Genomic DNA, 16,445 nt, shown 5'->3' on the forward strand with positions numbered 1-16,445 from the left:
CTACAATAATCATGGTAACATTAATAACAAAGCAGTTAAGACATTTCAAGAAAACAGATTTTAGAGTGTGTTAGTATATACTTTATAACGAAAGAATCGGTGTATTGGACTGTTTATATCCCACCTGAAACTGTCCCGTTACAACCCGGCTCGTCTCCTTATCCACCCATGACTGCGTGTTTGCAATTATGGACAAATCTCATTGGCTCTCACAGTTTTAATCCCAAAAGAACGTTCCAGATGCTGAAATGCGATTGGTGCACAGAACCGCCCATCAACAGAATAATCCCGCCCTAATACTGTGCTCTGATGTCAGCGCAAACAGACGGACCGTTTCATCTAACATTACATCTGCATTCAAGCTACGTTTGGTAAGCGAAAATGTTTTAAAATACATGCTCAGAATTTTGTAAAGTGCTTCATTAGTATAATATATTTAATCTAACGTTTGTTTAAATTTGTCTATATAGTTTATTTAGAGCGTAGGCTGGTATATTAACAGTCCCCTATAATAAACTCTAGTGCACTCCTCCTTATTCAGTGTAGCATTGCGTCAGTAATGGTAGACCTTATATTAATTACTGCACATTCACAGTAAAAACCTCAACTTTGTTATGAATCAGCCTTTCAGTCAACTCCAATTCCCAAAAAGTACTGTGGTGGGATCATGGTGCCGTGATGGTATGTTTGGTGATGTTTTGATGATGATATAAACTATGTACTGAATTGTTATCATATGTCTGATGTTGATGTTTGCATGGTATACTCAAATTACTTAAAAAAAAAAAAAACCTGCTATTACCATGGCACTTTTTCAAAAATGAGAATTGAATGTCAAATATAGAATGGTCTTCAATAATTTAGACGTTAGAAATATTATTTTCTCGTTTGATTAGTCATTAGTAGGTAATTAGTGTCATGTAGTACAATGTGATAATGTATATTCTGCTTTTACTAGTGAAATGGAGCACTGTTGAGTAGTGAGCCATTGATTTCCATTTGAGTTAATGGACATTTCCACAACCCTGCCTGCATGATTGGTAGCTAACAGAGAGATGCTGACCAATTATGTTTGCTCTTAGCCTCTCCTGAAACCTGAAACCTAAATTTAGCTATAATGAGATAGGGAATGTGATTTCAAACCTGCATTATATATAAAACATATTCAATAATGGAAACCTTGAACCATGATTGAAATAAACATGTTTCAGTACAGTTATGTTCTGCAGGAAGGTGACCATTGGCTAAAAGAGATGTGGTGGATTTAATAGATTTACCTGCAAATTATTTCTACACACATTCTTGGTTCCATGCATTAAAGAATAATTTATGAATAGGAACGAATGCTCTTAAATGTGTCATAGAAGTTAGTGAGTGAAAGCGGTGTAATCCAGAGAGCAGTGCTGTGTGTGTATGTGTGTGTGTGTGTGTGTGAGCGTGTGTCTAATAACTTAATCCTGAGAGGCTGGGAACACCAACCTCCCCCTGTATAATCTTCTGGTGACATACAGTTACCTTACTCGTTTCTGGATTGTAGGCCACAGAATGAAACGAACATAACATGTGGAATCTTTGAAGTCACCCTATGATGTGCAAAGGTGTTTATAGAATATACGTATTAACAGGATAGAGGATTCTTTGTGAAAAAGAAGCACACTTAATTGTACTCAACGTGCACTAATAGTGTGCTTCAAATCTTTTTTTATTTTTAAACTGTACTGGCAAATAATGTAATATTAATGAAATAACATAACAACTGGAATAAAAGACCATTAAAGGGACAATTCACCCAAAAAGGACAATTTTGTCATCATTTACTCAGTACTCATCATAAATGTAAATGATCATTACTCATCATTTACTTAGTTGGTTGAACTGTCCATTTAAGTCCGCTTAAAGAGAGACACTTTCATAACTGTTAAACACACTGAAGTAGACTTTTAAAGTGCACTTTGTAATAATGTCAAATTAAAAGTTTACTTTAAAGTAGATTTTAAATCATTCTTCTCAATCTTTTTTGTGCTTTAAAGAAGTACACTGATTTTGATGCGTTGACTAACAAGAATACTTGATTATAATTCTAACTGTACTGAGTGTTACATTTAAAGTTAATGTGTTTTAAATGTACTAAATCGCGACTTCACCATTACAGATGTCTAATTACTAATACATTTAAACACATGACAGAGAAGTAATGGAAATTACATTGAAACATATTTTAATTTAGGCTCCAGCCCTGTGATACTGCATCTTGCACTTCCCTTCACTTCACTTCATTTCACTTTACTTCAAAGTCCTCCTTAATCGGTTAAAAAAAAAAGATCTAATTGGACTAACTAAATTGCATATGATTTAAATCCATCATACTAATTTATAAACTAATACATTTTATTTTAATTGCAATTAACATGCACTTAATTGTCCAAAAATATTACATTCGGCTTGCACCTCATTAAATTTTAAGTGTATTATTAAGTATATTATTTCTGAAATAGATAAGGGGTAGCAGGTTAAGTATGTAAGTAAACAAATAAATCTAGTTATCAATATATACCATTTATGACCATTTAGCCATTTCAATTTATAACGTAATCAAGTTAGATACTATTTAATTAAAATAAACAAAACACAAATTTTATTCATGACCACATATAAAACTATATGTTTTGGAAAGAAAACTATATGACCACCAAAATATTGGACACTTCAGCCACTTGTGCAAATATTTAAATATCAATGCATTAAGTCGAAGACAGCACACATAGGGTATTTGTTATGTTTTAATAAAACAATAGTAAACCAAAGATTTTGGGATATTTTTGTGTGTTGGTGGAATGTCTAAAGTTCCATAATAGTTTTAATCTTTTCCTCCTCTTCTTCATGGTGCTACTTCATAGACTTCATGATTGTCCACTTAACGGCTGAACCCATGATTTTATGTTATGATAATTTCCTTATATTAATTGGTTCTTAATATAAGACAAATTCATATAATTTATCTCAAAATAGATTTTTAATAGGACTTCCAATTTGTAGAGAACATATTTAGTGTATTAGTCTGTTAGTCTCATGTGACATGAGAAAAATGTGCGATGGATGGTGTGTGTCAGTCTTGTGTCCCCATGTCCTGTGATTCCCTCCCTCTTATGTCCATATATGGTTTTTCCTGTTTCCTGTTCCCATTAGGTTCTTCAATTATGATTCCTCCCAGTTGTGCTTGATTTATACCCCACCTGTTTTTGTTATTTTGGTATTGTTTGTCTAACCCCCAAGTTCTATGTTCCTTGTGTTGGCTTCAATAAAAAGGATTATTGAATATTCTCCTCGTCTCCTCGCTCCTGTGTAGTTTGTGACAGTGTGAGTATATATGGTCTAATTGTCATCCTGTTTGTGTGTCCTTACAGGTTCTGAGGTTTGTTTGTATACATGTGTTGAGGTGAAGTCATGCCACTGGTGAAGAGAAACATCGAGCCCAGGCACCTGTGTAGAGGAGCTTTACCTGAGACCATCAGCAATGAGCTAGAGTGTGTGACCAACAACACTCTCTCTGCCATCATACGCCAACTTAGCAGCCTCAGTAAGATCTACTTTATTATATTAGTTTGACAAAAAAAAAAAAAAAAATACTGAGCATGTAAATGTTATAAATTCACAGATAAAAAAAAAAAAAAGTGCAACCTGACATTTAAGCAAAACAACCTTGTTCTGAGAAGAACACTTAACATTTCAGTTTAATTCATAATTTATTTGAACCTATATGCATGCACTTCTGTTTTACACAAATACACTATAAATCAATTGAATAAATGAGATGGGATAACAATGCTTTTTTTTTGTTCACTGGCTCCCCAGGAAACACTCTAAAGCTTAATCCCATGAAGCACAGAGCAATCAACAGATGTGGATAAGGAGTATATGCATGTCCTGCAGGGTTCTATGAGTCAAAGATGCTGTGTTTATGTGAATGTATAGAATAAGACTTGCATCTATTGATTTGCAGTTCTCCAGTAGATTAGAGCATGCAAATGAATTATCAGTTTGTAGACATAACAGTTGAAGATTGTAAATAAAAACTGAGCAATAACCACTATTGTGCCCTTGAGTGCTGAGCAGTTTGCTTTAAGAGGATTTTCCTAATAAGTGTGCTGTAAGATGCTTTGGATAAAGCATCCAGGTCTATTTAAAAGGTCATCTCTGACCCTCAGTCTTTCTTTCTCATCTACAACAGGTAAACATGCAGAAGATGTGTTTGGCGAGCTCTTCAATGAAGCCAATACATTCTACCTGCGTGCTAATTCTCTACAGGACCGTATAGATCGTCTTGCAATCAAGGTCACTCAGTTGGACTCTAGTGTGGAGGAAGGTCAGTCAAAAGTCAAAGATCACATGCACTTTACCAGACATGGGATGCATAGGGGGAGGGCGAGGAGGGGGAGGGGTGAGGGTGAGTACCGACACTTCTTTTTTTCCACTTCAAGCACTGGAGAGAGGGGAGCAGGATTGGCATGGGAATCGAACTTGGGTCACCGTGAGCACAGTTGGGCTGTATCACCGCACTAGTCAAGTCAAGTCACCTTTATTTATATAGCGCTTTTAACAATACATATTTTGTCAAAGCAACTTTCCAATATCAAAACAGGAAAACAGTATCAATAATGTAAAATGACAAGATTAAACACTCAATTTTCAGTTAAAGGCATTTCATTATTGAATTCAATGATGTCATTGTCCAGCTCAGTTCAGTTTAAATAGTATCTGTGCAATCAAGTCGACGATATCGCTTGAAATTAAGTGTCCCCAACTAAGCAAGCCAGAGGCGACAGCGGCAAGGAACCAAAACTCCATCGGTGACAGAATGGAGAAAAACCAGGCTCAGTCGGGGGGCCAGTTCTCCTCTGGCCAAATGAACCAGCAGTTCAATTCCAACCGCAGCAATAACCATGAGGCTATCGACGCCGACAACAGTCCCTTTCAATGCAGGTCCTGGCTGGTGTAACTGAAGAGACAGGATGATGACCGGTAAGTATAACAAGGTGAGTAGACTGGGAAGTAGCTACATTGGGAACAAGGTGAAGTGGAGAATGAGTGTGTCTTGATGAGGTGGCAGGTGTGGTGATGGCGGACTGAATGGCGGACTGACCACCATAGCAGAGCAGAAGACCACCATAGCAGAGTCGATGGCGCTAAAGACCACCGGGGCAGAGCAGACAGGACTGAAGACCCCTTCAGCAGAGCAGGCAGAGCTGAGAACCACCACGGCGGGTCAAGTGGAGCTGGAGACCACCATGGAGGTGCAGGTGGATCTATCAGAGCAGCAGATCACCATGGTGGAACTGAAGACCCGAAGGTGGAGCCGAAGACCACCACAGCCGAAATTAACCTTAGGCCGACTGGCTGGCTTGAGATCGTTTGGAGTGCCAGTTGAGTAAGGGGTGTCTGGGGGCTGGCTGACTGACTGAAGGGTTGATTTCAGCATAAATGAAACACAAATAAAGAGTTCAAAGGTGGCATCCATGGCCGTGAAGGAGCATGGACAGGAAACTTGGGAATGACCTCCTTCGCTTCATGACACACAGGAAACTTGGGAATGAACACCTCCACTTCGATATGAGTGAGAAAGCAGTGTGAAACACACATTATGTCACTGCAGTAACAGGGAGATCAGTCAGTGGTGGAAGGGTCTTGGCTCTAGGCTTAGAACCAGCTTACTGGCTTAGAACTTATCTAGCTAAGTACTGGCATGATGGCCATGACATTAGGAGACTCAGGCATAGCATTCATGATAGTGGGAGACACTGACTTGATGGCCTTGTTGGTTAAAGATTCTGGCGGTACTGTGCTGAGCTCTGGGACGAGTGCAAGCTCCTGACTGTGTGCGGGGAATTGAATGGGCTCCTGGTTGAGTTCTGGAAAACAAAGGGATTCCAGGCTGAACTCTGGAGTGGACTCTTGGTCTGGGGGAAATGCCTATAAAGACCAGTAGACCAGTAAGACAATAAGCTTACTGGTTCACTGTAACTGGAGCGGACTGTGGACTGAGAATTTACGGACAAGATAGGTGGGTCCACTAGCTTTGCTGTCAGGTCCGCGCTGTTTAAGACTGCTTTTATCACCCGAGGAAAAACCAGAGCACTTGCTGTGATGGTATTGAAAGACCATTGCAAAGACGTGAAGACGTGAGTTTTATCCACATGGCAGACAGTAACCACTCCCACAGTGAAGGATGAACCACTTAGCCACAGAGCATAACCAATATAGCGCTCCAAAGGACAGGTGGTAATTGGACGCCGGCATTGGCTGTTGAAAAATCAAGAAATTCCTCAACATAATCTTCAATTGGACTGCCATCTTGTGGAATGGACAGGAGTAAATTTGTTGGGTCAAGTGATATGATGTCTATGGCAGCTGTTATGATCTGGTATTATGTCACAATAACAGAAGCAGATGACACAGAGGTAACATACAACTAGGTCGTTATTAGCAGGAATGTCAGAAATTCAAGTGATGCAAGGTTAAGTAAATAAGTTCATAGAATGATTTGAGAAACTTAACTAGGTGAATAGCAATACCTTTTTTTGCAGGTGCCATCTGGTGTAACTAATGATGTGACATTCAAACCGAGGCACCGGAGTTTGTGTTGAGAATAAATGGGTGTGCCTGATGAGGCTTGTGTTGTTAACCTAGAAATCCTGTGATCAATGGAAACTGAAGTCACACTTTCAGTCCACACTTTGAGTGTTGGAATGTTCAAACCCACAGATCTTACTTTACGAGTAAGTTTTCATTCAGATTTATTCAATTATATTTTTAAATACTCCGTCACACAAGTAATATGAGGAATACAAATTATTTTAGGAAAATAAAATATTTGCCAAATGCAGTTCATGAGTGCTTTGTCCTAGAGGGCTTCTTTCACAGGCTTTTTGCTGCTTTATTTATTTATTTATTTTTTACCAGACACCAGATGGCACTGTTTTTGACACTCTCAAAGCTTTGAACGGTCAGAGGAAAGTCTCAGTGCTTCATGGGGCTTAATTTGCTCATAACTAGGTGTAACCGAAGAGACAGAAGACTGTAAGTAAGTTTTCAAGGTGAGAACACGATGGGAACCAGGAGGGATGCTGGGAAATGTAGTTCTGTGGTGACAGGGTTGGTGACTGGGAATTGTGGGGGGAAAAAATGACACCATAAGGCCAACAAAACAATATCAAACTCAATACCACTGATTAGCAACATGATACAGAAATGATAGACAGGCCCAGAGTTAATTTTCTTTTTCCGCCATTTTTAAAGAAAACGTGGAATTGATATAAACATGGTTAATGTGTTTAATGGAACTTCAATGACACAAATTATTAAACCAAAATATATTCAACTCAAAGACTATATAGAGCAAGTGCAGAATTTTTGTAAAAGTTGATTTGGGAATTTGGAAAAAATCTGTGGAGTGCGGAGAGATAGTTGATGTACTCTGTGTAATAATCTCTGTTTTATTTTTGTCACAGTTTCACTTCAGGATATTAATATGCGTAAAGCCTTTAAGAGCTCTACTGTTCAAGACCAGCAGGCGGTGACAAAGAGCAGCATTTCAAACCCAATCACAGAGATGTACAACACTAGCGACAAACCACCACCTCTGAATATACTCTCTGTCTACAGGTGTGTGTGTATGCGTACTTCTTCTTCTTCTTCTTCAAGATGCATTATAGGTTTATAAATATGTTTGTTTTATCTAGGGATGACCATATTGATGGGATTAAGTTCTACACAGACCCCTCATATTTCTTTGACTTGTGGAAGGAAAAAATGCTTCAAGACACAGAGGACAAGAGAAAGGAGAAGAGAAAACATAGGGTAAAATAATTACTCTTTTAAATGTTTTTCATCTATAAATCTGGTAACATTCTTGCTAAAGTAGTGAGGCTTGCATTAAAGGAATAGTACACCTAAAAATGAAAATTTACTCATCCCCCAAGCCATCCAAGATATAGAGGAGTTTTTTTCTTCATCAGAACACATTTGGAAAAAAATGCATTACATCACTTGCTCACCAATGGATCCTCTGCAGTGAATGGGTGCCGTCAGAATTCAAAGAGTCCAAACAGCGGATAAAAACATCACAATGATCCACACAGCTCTAGTCCATCAGTTAGCATCTTGTGAAGTGAAAAGCTGTAATTTATTTTATTTGTCACATACATAATCATACAGAGTATAACCAGCAGTGAAATGTAGGTATGTGTGTTTGTAAGAGACAAATCCATCCAGGCATTTTAACTTTAAACCATTGCTTCTGTCCAAAATACAAGTCCATAATCCATAATAACGCTTCTCCAGTGAAGTTTATTCCTTGTTGCCCTCTCACATAAAAATCAACAATCATGTTTGTTTAGAATTGTCTTGGACTGATTCCACTTGTAAACAGTGCTTGATCTGTACATACCATGATTTACATGAGACAAATTTTTCTCTATATTATGCTTATAGGACTCATATTTTAGCCGGATGCAATGATTTGAAGGTAAAAACATCTTAATGATGGATTTGTTTCTTACAAACACAGTTTTATTTTTCTCCAAATCTGTTCTGATGAAGAAATAAGCTCTATCTTCATCTTGGATGGCCTGATAATTTTATTTTTGGGTAAACTATTGCCTTAAGGACTTTTGCATATTATTCACTTTTCTGCCAGATGAAAAATGTATTGCCCAGAAGTAACTTTCAGAAAAAGTTTGTTTTTTTTCAAGCTAGCATACAAATCACTTAGATCATCTTCAGTATGTCCTCACTTTCTCACCTCCATAAACTATTTTTAACACAGGAGCAGAAGCGGTGTGTTGATGGTACATTGCCCCGTGAGGTGAAAAAGGTTCGTAAGGCTCATAACCGCAGACAAGAATGGAACATGATGGCATTTGATAAGGAGCTGCGACCGGACCATCGTCATTATCATTCACTTCACAGGGGTGTATCATCTGAGGGCTCGCTGTCTCCAGATGGCAGGTTTGTCAGCTCTCAATTCACAAAATTATCCCTTATAGTATAAATACTAGTTAAAGAAAATGTCTGCGGTTTTAAATAGCATTTGTGCAATAACAATCATATTGCCATAAAAAAATCTACTTATCAGTCAGGCTTTTGTAGAAATAATAATAGCTACATTAATGCACTAAAAGAAAGTGAAAGGGACAATGCAATGCAAACATTAACATGCACTGGCACACAATGCAAAATACACACTGGCATGATATGCACAAGTTCACAAGGCAAGTTGTTTAAAGTTGCAATGAAATAAAAATGGACAATTCTTATTTTTATGGAATATAGCAGTGTGTATTAAAATTATTTATTAACCTCCAGTAACCCGTCACTCACATCCAACAATCCAGTCAATTTCTGATAAATAATCACTTCCTGCCCTAAAGTTTTTCTCATTCCAGAAGCTGTTTTGACTTCGAAAAAGATGATCACAGTTTCCGATTCATGCTGACTTTAAGTGCTGAAATAAATGAAAACAAAGAGCATAAGTGCATGATTGATTGATTGATTGATTGATTTACCTCATCAAGCAGAACAAATAGAAATTTTCTACAGCAAGATTCACAAATTCTGTTTATAGGGCCTTTTATTTATTTAACTATGTAGATATTTGCTTTCACAGAATTCCTCAAAATAAATGTTAAAAATGAAATATCCCAAAAATATATTTACAAAGTTTGTTAAAATACATCCATCATGAGCAAAAATACATAACATAATTTTCATAGTTATTCCAAACTTTTGATCAGTAGTTCAAACTTGTATTGAGTATTTTATAATTATTTTAAATAAATGAAATATATACATTTCTTATGGTTCAGTTAGTCAAAACCTTTATTGCAATGTATTGCATTTATCATCTTTTCAACAGACCACATCCAAACATCTACCCAGTCCAAGCATGTCACGGTCCCTTCATGCCTGTGGAGACAGCATCATCTAGTGCAAATGGAGGAGTAGAGCATGAGTACCACAGCATCGGAGGGCCTGTGGGAGTGGGGGTGGGTGCTGATGTTTCTTACAGAGTGGGTGTACTCGCTCGAACACATCCAACACCTCCACAGTACCCACCCCCTGAAAATGGAGTCAATGGAACCATCACGCTTCCTCCAACAGACTATGGGTAACCGCAAACATGTGGGACTCTTTAAAAATAATGAGATATTGTGGTTTTGTGTTGAAAAATGTATCAGAATGCTGATAGTCTATTGTGATACACTGTGATACACATACAAGGATTTGTACAACAAATTCCTTGTATGTGTAAACATACTTGGCCAATAAAGCTCATTCTGATGCTATAGTGTCCCACCTCACACACGCATCATAAAAGCATATAGTAAAATTAGTCTACAATTTAAGATATATACAGTCATGATCAAAAATATCAGCACCCTTGCAATTCTGTCAGAAAATGCAACACTTCTCTCAGAAAGTTGTTTCAGTAGCAAATGTTTTGGTATTCACGTGCTTATTGTTTTTGTTTGCACTGCAACAACACAAAAAAACTGAAAAGTCAAACTTTATAAAATTTCACACAGAACTCAAAAATGGACTGGACAAAATGTGGATTTGAGAGAAAATTTTTTGGAAAAACATGGACAATCTCAAGGCTACAAGTCCATCTCCAGAGATCTTTAATGTTCCTGTGTCCACTGTGCGCAATATCATCAAGAGGTTTACAGCCCATGGCACTGTAGCTAAACTCCCTGAATGTGGAAGAGCAAAATTAATGAAAAATTACAACGAAGGATTGTTCGAAAAAAACCCGATTAACTTCCAAACAAATTCAAGCTGATCTGCAGACACCGGGTACTACAGTGTCAGCTCACACTCTGTCGCCATCTGAATGAAAAGGGACGCTATGGTAGGAAACCCAGGAGGACACCACTGCTGACACAAAGGCATAAAAAGGCAAGACTGGAGTTTGCCAAAATCTTATGTGACAAAACCACAATCCTTCTGGGAGAACGTACTGTGGACAGATGAGACAAAAGTAGAGCTTTTTGGTAAAGGACATAATGGCACTGTTTACAGAAAAAGAAATGAGGCCTTCAAAGAAAAGAACACAGTCCCTACAGTCAAACATGGTGGAGGTTCAAAGATGTTTTGGGGTTGCTTTGCTGCTTCTGGCAATGGATGCCTTGACTGTGTGAACGGTATCATGAAATCTTATGGTTACCAAAGAATTTTGGGGCACAACATAGTGGCCAGTGTCAGAAAGCTGCGTCTCCACCAGAGGTCATGGTCTTCCAGCAGGACAATGACCCGAAACACACTTCAAAAAGCACTCCGAAATGGTTACAAACAAAGCGCTGGAGAGTTCTGAAATGGCCAGCAATGAGTTCAGATCTGAATCCCATAGAACATCTGTGGAGAGATCTCAAAACAGCAGTTGGGAGAAGGCATCCTTCAAATCTGAATGACCTGGAGCAGTTTGCAAAAGAAGAGTGGTCAAAAATTTCAGTAGAGAGGTGTAAGAAATTCAATCATGGTTACGGGAAGCGATTAATTTCAGTTATTTTTTCCAAAGGGGGTGCTACCAAATATTAAGTTAAGGGTGCCAATAATTTTGTCCAGTGCATTTTTTGGGTTATGTGTGGAATTGTATCAGATTTGACTTTTCCTCTGTTTTTTTGTGTTGTTCCAATGCAAACAAACAAAAAAAAACATGTGAGTACCCAAACATTTGCAACTGGAACAATTTTTTGGGAGAAGGGTTGCATTTTCTGACATAATTGCAAGGATGCCGATATTTTTGGCCATGACTGTATGTATGTATGTATATATATATCGTGGCCTAATGGTTAGAGAGTTGGACTTGTAATCCAAAGGTTGCGGGTTCGAGTCTAGGGCCGGCAGGGATTGTAGGTGGGGGGAGTGAATGTCCAGCGCTCTCTCCACTCTCAATACCACGACTGAGGTGCCCTTGAGCAAGGCACCGAACCCCCAACTGCTCCCCGGGCGCCGCAGCATAAATGGCTGCCCACTGCTCCGGGTGTGTGTTCACGGTGTGTGTGTGTTCACTGCTGTGTGTGTGCACGTTGGATGGGGTAAATGCAGAGCACGAATTCCGAGTATGGGTCACTATACTTGGCAGTATGTCACTTCACTTCACTTCATATAAATATATATATATATATATATATATATATATATATATATATATATGTATATATATACACAAACACTTTAAAACATTAAAAAATTTTCTTGTTATTAAATGCTGACTAATATACTACAGAACACTTACATTATAATCAAAGTACATAAAACAATTTTAACTTTAGTGGGTTATTTGATATTTCTTAAGTAAATTTATTTTAAATGTAGTAAATTGAAATAACAAATACATGTAAATACATGACATACAAGTTTCAATAGAAATGGCAATTAAAGTATAATTTACTTTAGCATAAATGATCATCAGTACATTCGACAGTATACTTTAACCATGTAACATATGTACTTAAGTGGCTTAAAATAGCACTCTAATATTCAGCTAATTGCATTAAATATAAATATAAACTATAATACATTTTCATTAGATTGCAGTTAACATGCTATTATATATCTGAAAATAAGTTTATTCTTCTTTTAAAGTATATTATTTCCCTAATAAGTACCCCTTGTACCCCTAACCTGTTAACATGGGCGTAGAAAAAAGATGCACTGCTTGTGTGTCTAGAAATAGGCTTTTAACAAAATATCCAAGTATTGCCCACAACAATACTTGTGTCACTCCCTGCGTTTCTTTGATTTGTTCAGCCTTCATGTTGGATTATCCCTGTGTTTCGTCATTAAAGACAGTTTAAGTTATTTCATGCCTCCTGCATTCTCCTTGCTTCCACGTTGCGTGACAACTTGCCCATGTTCATAATTATTAAGAGCCACCTTGTCCGTTACAGATCTTAAAAATAATATGGAGCAGGATCTTAAGTTAGTCTGGAAACTTAAGTTTTGTTGTAAAAGTACAGGAATGATACAGTGAGCGCTTTTGAGAAAGATAATTAGATTTTGGAAAGATAGTTTGGAGTTATGGCTGTAAAATAATAGGTACTTGATACTATTTAACACAAGTTCTTCTTATTAAAATCAATATTTCTGCCAATTTTCTTGGTTAATTCTGGTTTATAAACCATTTCAGGGGAACCCACCCCATAAGTAGGCAGTTCTTGGACAGAAAAAGCTAAAAAGTGGACCAGACGTCATGCCAGTAGTAAAAAGCCTTTATCCAAAACAAAGTATATGCTGGTAACGGTAGAGGTTACTTGGAGAGGTTTCAAAAACTAGGTTTCTCATGCTCTCGTTTTCTCTCTTATAGTATGATGGAGTACTATGCCAGTTCAGGCCTGCCGCCCCCTCCAGTGGGTTCCGTCATTCCATCTGCACAGACAGCTTTTGCCTCACCTCCAGCTACTCCTCATTCTGGACTGATCACATCAGCCTTACAGTATCCTCTTCCACCTGTGCCACCTCCTGGACCTGTTTTAGCTTCACCTCCTGAAGGCCCACCTCCTCCTCCAGCACCTCCCGTGCCTCCTTATCCTGTAGCACTTGGAGAGGGACGGAGACTAACTCTGCAGCCTGTCACAGACGCTCGCAGTGACCTGCTCTCAGCAATACGCATGGGTAAGTGGAGTGTGTTTGTGCATATTTTGTATACATCTGCAGGAGAGTGTTGTCCATGGTGGCATACTTTAACATGACTACAGTACAGTGCACTCTTGTAAAAAAAGAAGTACACTTCAGCATACTTTTAAAATGAGTAGTTATTATGGAAATAACGTATTTTAAGTGTGAAATTAATGTATTGTTTTTGGACACTTAGTAATGTGTTAATTGTAACTGAAAATGTATTATTGTGTAAATTTATATTAAATGCAATTAGCTGAACTTTAGATTGTTTTTGGACCAACTTAAATCGGGCATAATTACATCTTTATAAGTAATATCAGTAACACTTTATTTGAGGGTCTCTTAACTAGTTGCTTATTAGCATGCATATTACTAGAATGTTTACCATTTATTAGTACAAATTAAGCACAAATCAATGCCTTATTCTACATGACTTTATTCTACATCCCTAATCCTACCCAATACCTAAACTTAACAACTACCTTACTAACTATTAATAAGCAGAAAATTAGGAATTTATTGAGGGAAAAGTCGTAGTTAATAGCGAATAAGTGTTCCCTATTCTAAAGTGTTAATAATTACTTATTTTGTCTTTGCTGCAAAATGTATTGACAAACATTTATGGTACACTAAAATATAGTTCATTATTAATGATACTTGACATGTATTTAAATATATTTGTAATTACGTATTTGTAATAGTGAAGTTGCAATTTAGTACATTTAAAAAAATATTAACTTTAAATGTAATATCAAACATTCCGGTTAAATTATAATTAAGTACTTCACATGCACTTAAGTATATTAGAGACAACACGTGAAAATAAATTTGCTTCTTTAAAGCGTTACAAAATGTTATGTAATTATTAAAAATGAAAGTAAATGCTTTGATTTGACATTATTACAAAGTGTATTTTTAAACAAAACAGTCGTGAAAATTGACTTATTTCGGGTATATTTGCCATTTAATTCAAGTACATATTTTTTAAAAAAATACTTTTAATATTTGAAGTAGACAAGCACACATTCAATACAATTAGGCACACTTCTTCTTCATATATGATACTGTACATAATTCCATTTGGATTATTTGAATTGAATTATGACCTGATTTCAATTAATATTGTAACAGTTATGTATCTTACAGGTAAATGTACAGTAGGTGTCTATGTATATAGTCATAATTCATTCAAATAATTTTTGTTTTTGTGGTTTAGTCAAAACTCAGCAGCTGCTATATATGTTAAGATTGAGTTGTGTCAAACGACTGTGCACAAAACATACATTTTGTGTTATTTGTGTTCACGTGTGTTTTTGTGTATGTGTTCAGGTATTCAACTAAAGAAAGTACAGGAGCAGCAAGAACAGCAGGCTAAAAGAGAGCCGGTAGGGAACGATGTGGCTACTATACTTTCTCGCCGCATTGCAGTGGAATATAGCGACTCAGAAGACGACTCAGAACTCGATGAGAATGAATGGTCTGACTGATTATAGTCAACCACACACAAGAGTACAGTAGATAGAGACCTTCCTCATAAGTATGAAAGTACGTTCACCTTCAGATACCTAGATTTAGTTGATCATTGAGAATGATGTAAATTTCTCAAAGAATGTTTATGTAATATAGACCTTAAGAAACTAAAGCAGTCTCTTATCCACTCAAACCAGACAAATGTTCAAGTTACAGAAAGTAGATGTTTAAAGTGTTCATTTGAAAAGACTTTGTTCAAATTTGCAAACCATCTGTATAGAAAATTCAGAATTTATCAATTAAAAATCTATGAAATGAACGTGATCTGCAAAGGTGTTGCTGCAGTATTGACCTTTTTTATTATTTTAATATTCTTTCAGTTGAATAATCTGCTAATGTAATATATGTTTATTTATTGCTTTATTTTTGTATTACCTCTTTTCCTCAGTTTGTACCAAGAAATTATAGTGTGAAAAAAATGGCATTTTATTGCAGTTAAAGAAATTATTTTTTCAGAGTGATTAACAGAATTTAAGCAGATTGCCTATTATAATGTCTTCATAAAGCTTTATAGAATTGCAGATTAATTTCTCTCTCATTTATGCCAAAGTTAGTGATTACAAATTTAAATATTTTGGGCTAATAACTGGCTGTAACACTGCTGACCACCAGATATAAACTTTCTAAATTCAAGAAATCTAGAAAGATGAAAAAAAAAAAAGTTCAGAACAGAAAATGATAAAGAATTAATATTAATAAATGGCTAAACTGAAAAAAAGAATATCACTGTCTGTCTTTATAAGTGACACTATAACAAACGATTCATTAGCTGATGTAGTTAAATAACTATCAGAGTAAGAAAGTGCAGTTATTTGCGCAACACAGTGGTTTATTGTTTATTGTTTATTTGGATCCCCATTAGCTTCCACAGAGTGGTGTCTAGTCTTCCTGGGCTCCACAACTCAATCCAAAGCAGACAATCATACAAATAGATAAAAAAAAAACACAAATTCACGTATCGCATCGCAAACTATACATCTCACTATACAGCAGCACTTAAAATTTACATCTACAAGCATATCTTCACATTTTCTTTGAAATACATCTGTACATTTACTCTTTCTTATATTTATGGGAACCATATTCCAAGCAACAGAACCTCGATAAAGTACAGTCTTTTTCATCAAATTTGTTCGTGGACACGGTAGAAAAAGTTGATCCTTACTCACTATTTGTAACCCTGGACCACAAAACCAGTCATAAGGGTCAATTTTTCGAAATTGAGATTTATACATCAA

General features: G+C 36.6%; 1 protein-coding gene across 2 annotated transcripts; it reads left to right on the forward strand.

Annotated features, from left to right (window-relative positions):
- Window positions 1-298: 298 nt before the first annotated feature.
- LOC306869606 (actin-binding protein WASF3-like) lies at window positions 299-16,141 on the forward strand. 2 transcript variants are annotated; one of them, XM_079416406.1, is made up of 10 exons: window positions 333-371; window positions 624-681; window positions 3,405-3,577; window positions 4,229-4,363; window positions 7,506-7,659; window positions 7,737-7,854; window positions 8,822-9,003; window positions 9,911-10,162; window positions 13,364-13,671; window positions 15,007-15,911. In XM_079416406.1, the coding sequence occupies exons 3-10, from the start codon at window positions 3,445-3,447 to the stop codon at window positions 15,162-15,164; spliced, it is 1,440 nt and encodes a 479-aa protein (XP_079272532.1). In that variant the 5' UTR covers window positions 333-371; window positions 624-681; window positions 3,405-3,444; the 3' UTR covers window positions 15,165-15,911. The 2 variants fall into 2 exon arrangements, with proteins under 2 accessions (XP_079272531.1, XP_079272532.1); XM_079416405.1 differs by lacking the exon at window positions 624-681 and having other exon boundaries at window positions 299-371; window positions 15,007-16,141.
- The last annotated feature ends 304 nt before the right edge of the window (window positions 16,142-16,445 follow it).

Source organism: Barbus barbus, assembly GCF_936440315.1.
Source record: "Barbus barbus genome assembly, chromosome: 5".
Lineage (NCBI taxonomy): Eukaryota > Metazoa > Chordata > Actinopteri > Cypriniformes > Cyprinidae > Barbus > Barbus barbus.

Bases quoted from the DNA above. Each gene is read 5' to 3' on its own strand.
- LOC306869606 (XM_079416405.1), top strand. From the start codon at position 3,445: ATGCCACTGGTGAAGAGAAACATCGAGCCCAGGCACCTGTGTAGAGGA. The intron at 3,578-4,228 runs GTAAGATCTACT...CATCTACAACAG, and splicing joins ACGCCAACTTAGCAGCCTCA to GTAAACATGCAGAAGATGTG. The intron at 7,855-8,821 runs GTAAAATAATTA...TTTTTAACACAG, and splicing joins AGGAGAAGAGAAAACATAGG to GAGCAGAAGCGGTGTGTTGA.